Source organism: Leptopilina heterotoma, unplaced genomic scaffold (assembly GCF_015476425.1).
Source record: "Leptopilina heterotoma isolate Lh14 unplaced genomic scaffold, ASM1547642v1 Lhet_9, whole genome shotgun sequence".
NCBI classification, from domain to species: Eukaryota; Metazoa; Arthropoda; class Insecta; order Hymenoptera; family Figitidae; genus Leptopilina; species Leptopilina heterotoma.
Window position 1 is genome coordinate 1216984 of NW_025111193.1, and position 16321 is coordinate 1233304.

General features: G+C 23.2%; 1 protein-coding gene across 1 annotated transcript in view; it reads right to left on the reverse strand.

Annotated features, from left to right (window-relative positions):
- LOC122511732 (protein Wnt-1-like) overlaps positions 1 to 16321 on the reverse strand; it is a 117750-nt gene that overhangs the window by 17247 nt on the left and 84182 nt on the right. The window contains exons 3-5 of the mRNA XM_043627171.1: positions 13667 to 13832; positions 9742 to 9865; positions 8620 to 8777 (exon numbers count right to left, since the gene is read on the reverse strand). Coding sequence (XP_043483106.1) covers positions 8620 to 8777; positions 9742 to 9865; positions 13667 to 13832 — 448 coding nt within the window. The remainder of the gene's footprint in view (positions 1 to 8619; positions 8778 to 9741; positions 9866 to 13666; positions 13833 to 16321) is intronic.

Below are 16321 nucleotides of genomic sequence, written 5' to 3' on the forward strand. Positions count from 1 at the left end.
TTACAAATAAATTTTTTACAAATTTAATTAACAAAACAAATTTCCAATAAATAATTTCATTATCATTATTATTGAAAATGAATTTTCTATTTCGTTATTAATAAATTAAAAATTTGTATTTCTACTTAAACAAAAGAATTTCAAAACAAAATTTTTAACAATAGAAAAGTTAGTAAAAATAAAAAAGAAATAAAAGTTGAATTTAAAAGAAAATTTATTTAAAAATAAATTATAAAATACAATTGAGGAACTGGATTCTAGAACCGACTCTTCGCTCGGACCGTAAGCGCTAATACCAGTCGGGTGGCAGTGAGCGCCTCTGGGCCTGTCACTGCTACCCGACTGATATTAGCGCGTGCTTTCCGAGCGAAGAGCCGGTTCTAGAATCCAGCTCCTCAATTATAGACAAACAATCAAAAATAGTCAAGATTTCAAAATTTTTAAAAATATTAATTTATGAATAAAAATAAGAAAAAAAAATAAGTAAAAACTTTTTTCTAATGAATTCCAAATATTAATTTCTATGAAATTTTATTTATCACAATACAAAAGACTCTGATAATGACTAAGGTCGTTAACTTTTTTGTTTACAATAAGGGATTAAATTTTATCTCTAATTCTAAATTATTGAAGGAAGAAAATTATTTTTCTTGATTATTATAATAATTACATTTTCTAATTTTGTTATTATTCTATTTTTTTAATTAAACTTTCATTACCTTCAACTTGAAATAAATTAATAAAAAATTATTAATATAAAATATTTTTGAGTTTTGAAATTTAAATTTTTAATAAATTTCTATTTGACCAACAATAAATTCTCTAACAATGCCCAAAGGTTATTGTCGTTTTTGTTTACAGTATGGGATTAACTTTATTGTTTAAATTCTGAGTTACTGAAAAGTCCTTGATTAAAAATTAATAATAATAATTTTTATAATTTTCAAATATTTAAACTAAAATTTTATTTTAAAATATTGAGACTTTTACCAAAATTTCAAAAAATTATACAATAAAAATTAGTGAAAATTTTAATAAATTTTTTTTTTATTTTCAATTCCTAATTTTTATAGTTTTAATTGAACTTTCCTTTACTTTTAATTTTTTCCATTGTTGCATTGGAAAAAAATAATTATTTGTTTTTATAAAAATTATTTTTCATTTTAGGGCCAATGTGTTAAAAAACGAAATTTTAATATGAAAAAATTCTAATTTTTAACGGAACTTTAATGAAATATAGAAAAATTTGATTAAAAATTTATAAAATATTTTTTTCTTTATAATTTTTACTTATTTTTTATCTTAATTCTTAAATTTTTAATCTTTCATTCTTATTAATTTAAGCTTTAATTCTCACTAATATTTTTTTGTCTACAGTAAATAATTATTTTTCTTATTATACATTAATAATAAATAAAATCAAATTGAGGAAATATAATTTTTATTCTATAAATTTAAAATTTAAATATTTTATAAATTCTATTTGCTTACAAGAAATTAACATTACGGAAAAATCATGTGCTGAAAAAATTTCTTCCTGAGACACCACCACGTGTGATTTTATAATTCATAAGAATTTTATAATTTAATTTAATTTTTTTAATTTTAAAATTAATAAAAAATTTTCTCTTAGAAAATATTTTCAAGAAAAAATTCCTGCTAAAAAATGTTTTAGCGTGAAAAATAATGTTAATTAAAATATTATGTTTAAAAAAATTTTACTTAAAATTAGAATGCAGTGAAAAGAAAGATTTTTAGAATTAAATAATACATTTTTTTAGTTTAGAAAGTAGTAATATTGATATTTTTTTGACTTACCCCTTTGCACGTTGTAATTTTCTCTTTTTCGTTCGTCTCTAAGGCACTCGAAAAATCACTGTACATCGCGTTTTCTAGTCTAATAAACAATCTATCTAGTTTTTGCTATTTTTCTACTTTTCCATCTAATCTATTGACAATTTTGTAAATAAATAAATAAATAAATAAAAATTGATTAAAAATCCCTAGCTAAATTATTTTTAAAATAATTAACATCCTAATCTAATGAGAGCTAAGCTCATAATGAACGCAGTTTTTTGGAGATTTCCGGACAAGTTCGGATCAAGCTTCGCTGCCCGTCGATTTCCATTTCTCATCCGATCTCTCCCGAAAGATTCAAATTCCAAAATGGCGTACATTTTTATAATTATTTCCTCTTATTCAAAATTCGATATTAAAAAACGTGTTTTTTTGTAGAAACTGTGATTTTTCGTGTTGTATCGTGTCCGTGACGCTCCCTCTGCTTTTAAAAAAATAAATAAATTTTTAATTTAAACAAAAATATGTTTTTAATTTAAATAAATAATTTAATAAATAAATAAATTTCAATCGAACAAGAAAATAAATTTACATATATATACATAAATATTTTACAATCATTTTAAAAGAGTTTAATAAACTTTCTCAATTAAATTTTCACATTTAAAAAAATATGTGCATATGTCCAGATAATTTTAATATCGAATAAATTTTTTGTTCTATTTTAGAATTTATATATTTATATTATCGTGTCAAGTACACTGAATAATGAATTTAATCTCTCCGATCAAAACTAATTGAAATTTAATGGTTACATTTTCAATGAAATCAGCTTGTCCCGATTCACATTTGCATTTTTTTTTAATGCTCAAACTCTGCGGCGATAAGAGATAAGTTTATTAGCAAAGTATCCGTTTCGAGTTAATTAAAAGCAAAGTCGCATGTTTATTTATGGGAATAAATTTTCTTTCTCTCATTTTTTCCCCTCTTTTTCTGATTTTTTTTTCTTTTCTATATAATAGAAATATAATTTAATTTTCATAGTTTAGCTCCGGAAAAATTTTCTCTTTTTTACATATGAGAAATTCAATATTTTATTTTATCGAGAAATTTTGTTTTTCGAATATTTAATGGACAACAAAGACTTTTTTGAACCTTCTGTTATATTAAATTTTATTGATTATTTCTAATTAATGATTATCAATTATAAGGCTAATTAATTCCTTTTTTATTAAATAATTCAAATTTTTAATGTTTTCTACTTTTTCAGAAAATTTTTTTTTTTCGAATTCTTTATTCTGATAATTTTAATATTTTAAGAGCAGCAAACAATTTTTTGAATTTTTTTTTTAACTTATTGATTATTTCTAATTAATTTTCTTCTTATAAATGCAAATTTTTTAAGAAAACTAATTTCTTTTAATTCGAATATTTAATTTGCTTTCTTTTAAGCACATTTTTGAACTTTCTTTTCTCTATAAAGTAAATAAAAATCTTCTCTGAAGTTAAAAATTATAAAAATGGAGAGTATTTATTGTTAATTTAAAAAATAAATTATGACAATTTTTTGGAAGAAAAAAATTCAAAATAAAATTTAATAAAGAAACAAAAATATCTGTCTCTCTGGAAAATGATGAATTATTTCTAATAAATTCAATTTTTTTTATTTTTTAATGAGATTCTTTTTATTCGAATATTTTTGTTCTATTTTTTTAAAACATTTCTTTCGAACTTTTTTTTATAATACTTAAATAAAATAAATAAAAAAGTCATTTAAAATTAGAAAAATGGGAGGGTATTTAATATTTATTAAAAAAATAAATAAATTATGACAAAAATCGAAAATGAAATTAAATAATGCCAAGAAAAGAAAAATCTGTTGCTCTGGAAAATTTATTTGGAGGAAGAAAAACCGGAAAAACTAATGAGAAACATTCTTTAAAAATTTTTGACGCGACAATATTTATTTTGTCGTGTTATATAGAAAATAAGTGTCGAAGGACATTTGCATCAGCAAATTCCTTTTTAAATGTGAAAGGTAAAATGGCTTTTCCTGCAGAGAAATAATCTCTCGCCGTTGATCCTAATTCCTTCTGAGTTAACAAGTACTATATTATATTCAATAATACTATGAAAAAACTCGAGTGCTTATTGAAAAACATTTTTTTTTTTTTTGGAAAAAAGGAGGAAGTGAGGTGTAAACATTGTTACTTGAGATCACGTCTCCTTTTGTATTGTGTATACATAGAAAATAAAAATATGACAGTTCCAAAGGATCTCTCAACAACACCGGTGGATCCTCTCGTTTATAAATCGTAAACGACAAAATCCCTTGCGGATACAAAACTATAAGTTTGACTATGCTTATAGTTGACACATATTTATTTACGTCTCAATCCTTTATCTAAACACGAGCGTGGGTTTTTAAAGGACGTCCACTGGAAAAATTCTTCACTTTAACGTCAAGTTGTTTCACCACATTTTTATAATAGGACAAAAATCTAGTTTACATTTTTGTTATTGAAATAAATTTCTGTTTTCTTTCATTATTTTTCTAAGGATATCAACTTAAGACAAAAAACAAATCAAAAGTGTTGCCAATTATTTAAAATTGTTTTTAAAAAAAATTTTTAATAAAATTTCTTCAAAACATTCAATTATTTTAAAAAATTCTGATAAAATTTTTCGAAACAATTTTTTTCTTCTTATAAATAACATTCTTAGGAAGAATTAAATTATCTTTATAAATAGTAAAATACCTCAGAGGAATGCAATTATTTTCAATACAATTCTAATAAAATTTCTCGAAATAATACAATTATTTTTGAAAATATTAATTGAATTCGATTATTTTCAACAATTTTGATAAAATTCTTTGAAAAAAATAATTATTTAAAAATTTTTTAATAAAATTATTCAAATAAACTAAATTATTTATAAAATTTTTAATAAAACTCGTTTAAAACCGTGTTTTAAAGGTAAACGATAAATAAACGAAATTCATTTTCTATTTTAATAATTTTCAAAAAAATTACTACATTAAGGTGAAAAATAATGAAAATTTAATATTTATTCAGTTAAAAAAATCAATTTTTCTAATAAACAAAATAATTATTATAATAAAATACAAATTAAAAGACATAACAAAAATATCGTCGTTCATTTCAACGTTCGAAACTTTGAGAACATAAAATGTTTAATTAAATTTTTTTCCAAAATTTTCTATTTTCAAATTCAGTTTTTTAGAATTAAATAAATTTGACTTAAAATTGTTGACATTTTTTAGTTTTTGCAAATGATTGAATCAAAACATTTTCTATTCTAATATTTAAATTACAAAATCTTTAACTAAGTATTCAATTTATTTCTGAAATTTTCAAATTTTTAAATTCAGTTTTTTTAGAATTAAAATTAATAAATTTGACTCTAAATTGTAAACATTTTTTCAAGTAATTAATTATTAATAATTAAGTAATTAATAAACTTAAAAGAAATGAAACTGATAATTAAATAAAAAAAATTTAATTGTTCAATTTATTTCTGAAATTTTCAATTTTTAAATTCAGTTTTTTTGGAATTAAATAAATTCGACTTAAAATTACCACCATTTTTCAAGTAATTGACTCAAAAAAAATTAAACTCCAATAAATTGAAGCAAAAAAAATTAAATTCTTCAATTTATTTTTGAAATTTGAAATTTTTGAATACAGTTTTTTAGAATTAAAAAATAAATCTGACTCAAAATTAGTAAAATTTTTAAATTTAAACAAATAATTTAATAAAAAATTGTTTAATTCTAATATTTGACTTAAAAAATCATCAATTATTCAATTTACTTTGGAAATTTTCAATTCAATTATTAAAAATTAAATTAATTTGACCCAAAATTATAAATATTTTTTTTAACTAGCTCCTCCGACGGCCGCAAGCGGCCGTCTACGGTGCTAGTTTTTATATGTCCATTGTCCAAGTCCATTATTTCATTAATAATAATATTCAAATTTTTTCAGTTAATAATTTTCTAATTTATATTTGAAATGTTGACGTTTTTTTTGACAATGCAAAATAAGATTTATTATGAGTACTTTCTTTTAACAAAAATAAAATTTATATATTCGCGCTCTTTTTAAATAACATACGACTGCAGCGCCACCTTCACATGTACAAACAATTTTAAAAACACCCTTCTATTAAGATTTTACATTCTCATTGCCCATTCTTTACTTCGATACTTTTCGATACATTCGACCTTTCCACTCCATGTCTTTTTTAAGAAAGGATAATTTATAAAAAGAATTGAACTCTAATATTCGAATTAAAAAATCTTTAATGATTCAATTTATTTCTAAAATTTTTGATATTTAAATTTAGTTCTTTAGAATTAAATAAATTCGAATAAAAATTATTAAATTTTTAAAATTTTTAAATAACTGAATCAAAAAATTTTTAATTCTAATATATAAATTACAAAATTATTAACTATTCAATTTATTTTTAAAGTTTTCAATTTTCACATTCAGTTTTTTAGAATTAAAAAATAAATCTGACTCAAAATTGGTAAAATTGTTAAATTTGAGCAAATAATTGAATAAAAAATTGTTTAATTCTAATATTAAAATTATAAATATTTAATTACTCAATTGAGTAGTGAAATCTCTGAAATTTTTAATTTTTGAATTCAGTTTTCTAGAATTAAAAAATAAATCTGACTCAAAATTGGTAAAATTTTTAGATTTGAACAAATAATTGAGTAAAAAATTGTTTAATTCTAATATTTGACATAAAAAAATCATCTATTGAGGGGCTGGATCTTAGAACAACACATAAAATTTCAGCAGCGGTATTTGTTGGATTTTTTTCAAAAACTGTTAAAAATATAAAAAAAATCATGAGAAGAAAAAAGATGCGCAAGGAAATTTCCTATAAGTTAGTGAAAAACTTTATTTAAAAAAATTTTTTTTTAGAGGTTTTAGAGGCCAACCAATACCGTTGTAGAAATTTCTTGTGTTGTTTTAAGATCCAGCCCCTCAATTATTCAATTTATTTCTGAAATTTTCAATTCAATTATTAAAAATTAAATTAATTTGATTTAAAATTCTGAACATTTTTTTAAAGCTAATTCTAACATTAAAATTATATATTTTCAGTTCAATAAAAAAGCAAAATGGGAAATTTAATTTTGACTCCTTTCAAATAATTGAATAACGAAAGGAAAAATTTTCCACTAATGGAAAAGAAAATTAAAAAAAGGGAAATTTAATTTCGAATAATTGAATAACGAAAGGGAAAATTTTCCAGTAACGAAAAAGAAAATTAAAAAAGGGGAAATTTAATTTCGAATAATTGAATAACGAAGAGAAAATTTTTCGCTAATAAAAAAGAAAATACAATCCTTTCTTTATGAGGAAGCAAAAAAAAAATTTGAAATTTTGCAGATGAAAATTTGTTTTTTTCCCAAACTCATTAAAAGTGGGGAAAAAAGAAAAAGAAAAATAAAAAGGAGAAGAAGAAGAAGAAAATTAATAAACTGTGTTCAGGATTTGAGAAATCTTGAGGGTTGTTTCTAGGTTTTATGTTGATGAAACGTGTTTCATAGGCAAAGTAGCATGGGTTCGGTGAATAAGAGGGGTTGTCGCAAGTTAACAAGCTTAGTGTCCCCTTAATCCCCTTGTAAGCTTGCAATGTCTACAAGGGGTCACCTGTTCACGCAAAATGCATCCGTTTACGTGCTTCGTCTTGTCGTAACTGAAATACCTGCGGTCGACCCCTTCTGTGTTACAGAATAAAGAAAATGTTCCACTACCAGTCATCGCCCCTACAAATGCAATATGACATTGCTGTTTCCATTTCTTTTCTCTTTTTTCTTTACTTTTTCTTTTTTTTTTGTTTAGCAAGAAAAATCACATCTCTCCTTTCTTTTTCTCTAGCTCCTAATGCGCGTCGTATAATCCTAAAATTCATTACAGAGTTAAAAATTTCACAGTAATTCCAATTTCACACTATTTCCAATTTTAACTCCTTTTCTTCTTTTCAAATTTTAACCGAATTCGGATGTTCCTTTAATTCTGAACTTTCAAATGAGAGAAATATTTTTTCGACATAATTTTCATAATTTAGTAAATGAAATAAAAATCAAAGGGAAATTTTGAATTTTTTTTTTAGGACGTGATGAATAAATTAATGTAAATAAATTAAACATAAATTAAATAAAATTTCAACTGAAAAAGGAAATATGAAAAATAAGTAAAACAAATAGAGGTAAGAAAAAAAATAAAAAATGAAAAAACGAAATATTTTTTCAATACAAAAATAAAATATAAACGAATTTTTTAAAATATAATTTTCGTAAATCAAAATTTGAACTAGATAAAGAAATAAATGTCACTCATTTCGTTCAGTACTTTATATTAAAACTTTCTATTGAATTCGCATCAGCTTTATGCAAAAATTAGAATATTTGTTTTTATTTCAAACAATTCTTACTACTATTATAAAAAAAATTTTTTCTTTCTAAAGAAAGAAAAAAAAGAAAGAAATTCCAAAAGAAATTTTTAACTCATGTTTATATTTACTTGTCTCAAAATTTTTCTCGAATTTAAAAAAAAAATCCCCCCCCCCCAGGAACAGCAGAGAAAAAAGACTCTTTGTGATAAATTTTTTGCAAATTTCGAAAAAAGTTTGAAATTAGATTTTGGATACAATAATGACAGCTGTGTTTTGTTTATTATTTTTTTTTCTCATTAGGAAAATAAAAAAAAAAAAGGATTGCTTTTCATTTCAACTGTAAGGGAAGATGAAAGGGTTGAAATTTAATACACTTACTTCGCTGCAGCCACCCCACTGCCAATGATTGGGATGTCTCGCTCTCACCCGGTTATCACAAGAACAATCTGTAAGAGCTCCTCGTGAACAAGCTCTCGTCACACTATAAGCGATTCCCGCTGCTGATATCGCATAAATAAATGCAGCCTCTCGACTATCTGTGGAAAAAAAATGTCTATCAATATTCAAAAAAAGAAATTTATTTTTTTTACTTTTCTCTAGGCAAAATATATTTTGTTCAGAATTTAAAAAGAAGGAGAAGAAGAAAAAAAGGGTAATATTAACAATTAACTATTTCTTTTTCTCTTTTGAATAGTAAATTTTTAAAAATATTTAATCAGGAAAAACCAAATTTCGTTTGAAACTATTTAAGGAAATTAATTAAAAATTCTATCTTCTAATTTCTTTCACATTTTTTTCATTTTTCGAATTTCTTCGCCAATATTTTTAATATTTTCATTTTTTATTTTCTATCTATTTTCTATCCATATTTATTAAAAATAAAATTAATAATAATAGTAAAAAAAGAGAGTTGGAAAATAATATTATTATTAACAGTAAAAAAAAAGAGTAAAAAAATATTATTGATAGTAAAAAAAGAGTTGAAAAATGATATTATTCTTAATAGTAAAAAAGAGTTTAGAAAAATTATTATTGACAATAAATAAAAAATGAAAAATATTATTATTAATAGTAGAAGAAGAGTTTAAAAATATTATTATTGACAGTAAAAAAAAGAGTTAACAAATATTAGTCATTATTAAAAGGTAAGTATTATTGACTTTTATTTACATCTAGTAAAAAAATCCCTAATAAATTACGACAATATTGAAATAAAATAATTTTACTTAAAATTGAAAGTAAACAATAATTTTTCTCAGAAAGACAGAAGAAAAAGATATTTATTTTTTATTCCCATCTCGTCTATGCATTCATTGTTGAAAAATGTCAGTTTCTATTATTTTTGTTTTCACAATGAAAAATGAAATAAAGTGAAAGTTTTTAAAATTGCCTTCAAAGAACTGCAATTTTTGATGGTATATTATAAAGAAGAATAAGAAGGAAGAGAAGAAGAAAAATAAGAAAATAAAGCGCAAAATTACTAGTTTGTGACGGACTCACTGATTAGCATGACACCGCCAAAAATGTTTTCGGGATTTTCAGGATTAATGGTACAGTTCCACCTTGCTGATCTAAACTGATGTTGGCATTCTTCTATCGCTAATCTCGCACCTGCACTGATTGCCTAAAACAATTTTATGAAAATTAAATTCACAAATTTAGAATATTGCCATCATTTTTTTCTATACTAATCAAGAAAATACATATTTTTATATTGTGTTTCGTAATTAAAAAAAAGAATAAAATAAAATATAAATAAAATAAACAAAAACAATAGAGTAAAAAAATAATATAAAGAAAATAAAAAATAAACAATGTAAAAGAAAATGAATAATAAAAAAAAGAATTATTTACTGCAATAATTTAGTATTTTTACTTAAAAATTGACACATTGTTCAATTAGTTTAATTAATTTTGCTAAAAGTAACTGCAAAATTTATTTTCCTAACTTTAATAAAAATTTAAATATAATTTAATCACAATCATTTCATTTTTCCATTAAAATTTTTTAATTATTCAATTATGACCACAGGGATATTAAAATATACAAAAAATAAATTATTAAAAATTATTTATGAAATTTTTAAACTTATTTAATAAAAAAATAAAATAGGATAAAAAAAATAATTAAAATAAAATAATAAAAAACGATATAGAAATAATTAAAAACATAATAAAAAAAGATAAAAGTAATAAATTAAAAAATTTAGTAAATAAAAAGAAATATTTTTCAATGAAAAATTTACTGTTAAAAGAAGGGCCGACGACGCGAGTTTCTAAAGATTTAAAATAATGCGATAAACTCAATTAAGAATATTAAGGATTAATGTTCAATTTCAAGATGAACGATTACATGTCTTCTGCAGATATTGCATAAAGCATCTGCACGAGGCGCGTTTCAATCTTCCAAATAATATATTCTACGTATATCAAAATTAATGCGATCGTTATGTAAACTTTTATAAATAAAATGATAAAATTTCAAAAAAAGAAAACTTTAATACTAAAAAAAAAGTAAAACTAGAACAAATTAAATTTAATAAAAAATTATATTCATAAGTAAAATTAAATTAAAAAATAAAATAAATAATTTTATTAATAATGAATAAGACAAAATAATAATTATAATAACACTGAAAAAAAATTTATTTATTTTAAATAACCGATTACTTGTTTATTATCAAAAAAATAGTCCCGTTTACTACTTAAATAAATAAATAAAATATTTTACTTGAACCAAATAATTTTTATTTAATGATAAATAATTAATAATTAGAAAATTAATTAAATCACAAATCAATTAAATGGCATTTACTTCCGTTTCCGGTACCGTTGAGTTGTGCACGCGTTTGTAAAGGGTTAAGAGTTTTTGCCAAAATTTTGAGTATTTTATTGAAGGGTGGGTAGTGTAGTGTTTGAGATAACAAAGGAAAGAGTGGTGGTGAAAGTAAAAAGAGTGTATGTGTGCGAGTGGGTAAGTGTGAGTGATAAAAAAGTATAAAAAGAGAAGTGAATGTTGTGAGGTTAGGTTGCTTGTAGTGAGAGAAAAGAGAGAGAGAGAAAAAGGCGCGAATATTTAAAAGAGGGTTTGGGAAGAATGGAAAGGTAATGACGTGTGAAGACTGTATGGACTTGATGGAGCTAGTGGAAATGTTGAATGAGGCAATGGAAGAGCGTTATGAGAGAGTGTGGAAGAATTTTTAAACGGTGTGTGAATTAGGTGATGAGAGGGGTAAAGAGATTGATGAATTAGATGAGGAAATGGAAAGGATGCAGGAAAAGTGGAAAAGGTTGGCGAGTGAGTTGGAAGGTATGAGAGAAAGAGTGGATGATTTGGAAAAATTTATTTTAGAGAAGAAGGAAGAGGATGAGAAAATGGAGGTTATGTTAAAAAAGGGGGTAAAAATGTGTAGTGAGGGAAGTGAAAGTGTATATTATGAACAAAAGGAGAATGAGTTGGAAAGAAGAGTGGAATGGATGGAAAAGGATAAAAGAAAAAGAAATATAATGATTAGGGGTATGAATGCAGGTTTAAGTGAAGAAAGAAGAGAGGTGGGGAGACTGGCTGAAAGGATAGGGGTGAAAATTAATATTAGGCAGATGAAAGCGATGAGTATGGATGCAAATGGAATTCCGAGGATGTGGTTAGTAGAACTGGGAAGTAAGGAGGAGAAAGAGGAGGTTATGAGGATGAAAGGAAGGTTGAAAGGATGTGTAGAGAGAATAGATGAGGATAGAACGTGGAGGGAAAGGAGAATAAGATGGTTATTGGGAGAGAAGGCATGGATCGAAAGAAGGAATGGAAGAGAAGTAAGAATGGGTAGGGAATGTGTGTGGGTGGATGGGGTAAAATGGTGCGTGAGAGAATGTAATGGACGAGTGCTTGAGGTTGGAATAGATGATCGGGTGAATGGGGAGAAATGAAGAAGGCTAGGAATGAAGATGGAGGTTAAGGATTTAAAGGGGTGGGGCGTTAATGAGGAATCAGTCAGTATGGACAAAGGGAACTGGAAACGGAAGCCCTGGCATTGGCGAATTTTGAGTGGATGTGTGTGATGAGAATAGGTTAAGTTGCGTGTTGTTTGAAAAATTGTAATTAGGTTAAGGATATATGTAAATACTTGTAAGATTTTGTAATTTTATTTTGTAAAAGGATCCTCGAACCCTGCTGTGCGCAGGGAGAGTAAATAAAACTATCTATCTATCTAGATTGACTGAAATAAAAATTATTTGATTCAAGTAAATATTTATTTGATAATGAACAAGTAATCAGTTTGTGAATAAAATAATTTTTTTTTAATGAATAATAAAAAAATAATAATATTTATATAAATAAAAAATATATTAATAATAAAATCGGTTATTAAATTAAATTATTTATTTAAACTTAGAAAAAACTAAATCTACAATAATAAATTTCAAAAAATTAAAGATAAATTAAAAATAAATAAAAAATGAATTTAACAAATGAAATGAAAATTATCCCCGGATGAGTTGTGATGCTTTTCTTCTTTTGAAGAATCATATAAATATAGTATATATTCTAATGAACCGAGCGTGAAGCATTCTTTAAATTAAAAGAGTGTTGAAGAGAAAAAAAATCTCATAAATATACATATTTTTTTCTTCTATATTCTATACCGGTCTGCACTTCACGCGTCGGCAATAGTCAAAGGAATCAACTTTTTGGCTCAAGTTTGTCTAGACCAAAGATTCTCACTAGATTTGTGCATTAAGAAATGTAAACGCACTTTCCAAAATTCTTGAGAAAAAAAAAGTTCTATACTCACACACGAATATAAAAAAATCATTTAATTTATATCACAAAAATGTTTAATTTTTTTCTATCAATTTTTCGAATGTAGTTTTTTTTAATTAATACATTATTTATTGAACTAATATTATTCAATTGTAATTAAAATTTTTTAAATTCCAATTAAAATTAAATGCAATTAAAATTATTAAATTTCAACTAAAATTAATTGCAATCAAAATTGTTATAAATTTCAATTAAAATTTTTAAATTTCTATTAAAGTTAAATGCAATTAAATTTTTTATGTTTCAATTAAAATTAATTTAATTCCAATTATAATCATTATAAACTTTAATTTAATTTATAATTAAATTTTTTTTAATTAAGCCAGAGAGCGTAAGGCTCAAAATTGAAACACCGAGCGCAAAGCGTAATTTTTTTTTATTTAAATAATAAAAAAGGCTCAAAAATATTCAAGTTTTTCATCACCATAATAATTGTCGAAAAATCAAAATTACACTTAAGTGCAGCATTCCACCCAGTCTTATGCTCGGCGGATTAAAAAAAGTGAAATTAAAAAATTCTTTATAAATAATTGAAGGAGATTAATACAAAAAAATAAAATAAAAAAACTGGAGGAGAATCTTAATTAAATTAATGATTGAAATCACCTGCAGGGAAGGTGGCGATCGTAAACATATCGCCTGCTGTTTTGGAGTAAGATGTAAGTTTCTGCAATTTTTTTCCGCACTGGCTGGACCAATTACTCCTGCTCCAATCTGTCCCTCTCCTCCATTTTCGTGCAATGTACTTGTTCTTGGTTCAATACCCAAAAACCTGTAATTCAAAAGCAGTGTTCAAATTAATAACACAATTTTTCAAATTGTTATTATTATTAACATTATAAATACTCATTAATAATTTTTTTATTAATAATTCAAAATATAATACGAGAAAATAAAAATAATTATTTTAAGGTAACATAACATTATAATTATAAAAAAAAAATTTTATTGTTATAATATAATATTGTTCTAATTTGTATAATTTTTACTATTATTTGTATCATTTATAATATTTATTGTATTATTTATTATATCATTTATATTAATTATAGTTCTATATAATAATAATGTTATTAATAACAATAAAAAATAGAAATTTTTAATTATTTTAAAGTAAAATAATATTGTTATTAATAATAATAGTAATATTATATGCTTTCAGTAACGAGATCCAAATCATCGACACTAAACCAAAATAATTAATAGTAATATTAATAAAAATATAATATATAAAATAATATTTTATTTTTAATATTAAATTAGGTATGTTTTTACTATCCCTATTATTTTTATTATTACGTTTAATATTATTACTATTATTCATTTTCATCATCATAAAAAATTATTAATGTCATTTCAAGAAAATTTTTTCTCGATATCATAATATTTATTAATTTTTTAAAACAATAAAATTAATTATATAGTGCCGATAAGTTTACATAATAAATTTAAATAATTGGATTATTTAAAATGTCAAATTTAAATAAATTAAAAAAAAATTGAATACAAAATTTGTTGGTTCAAAATAAAGTACATTTTTACATTGAAATATGACTTTTGTGAGGCAAAAATAAATATTAGGTACACATCTCTGAAGTGGAGATTTCGACACTTGTATCTTGCATTGGCAAATCAAACTGATGCTTATATATTTTGATAGAGAGGGACCTAAATTCATATTCTGCTTCTTCTATTGTTAAAAATGTATATTTACTATAAGGCTTAGCCCTTTGCTAAATACAAGTTTTGTATCTTCTCAGAGAGATGCTGAGACTGGACCGTAGAAGCGATCCTGCGATATTGAAATATTTCGAAGCCATTTCGAAAATCCCAATGCTCCCCGATTGCATTTCTACTCAATCCACATGTTATTTTTATTTCGTTATTTATTTTTTCTATTGATGAAAGCCTGGGATACTACGAATTTTTCGACTTTTTACGACTATTTTCGAATAATGAGACTTTTATCGACTTATATTAAAGAATTACGACTTTTTCGACTTTTCTTCCAAATTTTGCAACAAAATACCACATTTTTAGTATAAAATGCAACTTATTTCTATTTTTATAGTGTAAAAACACGGAGGAAAATATAAAGTAACTTTTACTACTTTTATAGTAAAAAATTTTCGGTAAAGCATTTCTGGTAATTTTTACTACTTCTGGAGTAAATTTTGCTACGTTCGAAGTACATATTTGTAAAAATCAGTGAAATTTACTTCGAACGTAGCAAAATTTATTCTGAAAGTAGTAAAAATTACCAGAAATGCTTTACCGGAAATTTTTTACTACAAAAGTAGTAAAAGTTACTTTATATTTTTCTCTGTGAAGTATAACTATAGACAAATTTTTGAAAAGTTATTTTTGAATAAATTTCTAATTAAATTTTTGAAATATACAATAATTAAAAAGATTTTGAATAATTGAAATTTTGAAAAATTTAATTAAAAATAAATCATTTTTTTCAAGTATTTTATTACAATTTTTAAAAATCAACTTTTAAAGAAATTTAATTGAAAATTTTTGAAATAATTGAATTCTCAAAAATTTTAATGAAAAATCTTCCAGTGTAAATTTAATAAAAATGAAAATTGGGTTGTAAAAATAATACTAAAATATTTTTGAAAAAAACTAATTCTCAGAATTTTTTCATTCTAATTTTTTAAATTTCAATCATTTTCAATATTTTCGATTACATATTTCCGAAAATTCAAATACATACAAAAAATAACATTAAAATTTTTTAGAATCATTTTTAACATTCTGGAGAAAATAAACATATTAAAAATTTTTAATTAAAATGCTTCAAAAAATTAACAGGGTGTCTACTATTTTTCAGTTTTTGAATTCCCGGTTTTTCCCCGATTTTTCCCGGTTTAAGATATTAACGTTTTTTTCACTACAAGTATATGATGAAGCATATAACACCTTAAATATTAATGTATTTAAGTGATAATTTAATATTAATCATAATAAAAAGGTATAAAACAAAAATTTAAAGAACCTAAAAATTTGTTTTTATTTATAAAATAACACCGTTTCATTGTCAATAAATAATTACACTTGAAAAGTATATACAGAATTTTACGTAAAATTTATTTTTAAATTATTTAATACCGTACAGGATTTAACAATTATTGAACGTCATTCTAAGTAAATCTTTTAAATATTTTAGTAACACTTTATAAATAAAACAGAAATTAATTTTTTAATTTCAAACACAAGATAAATTATTTCCTCTAATACTCAATGCTGAGGTAA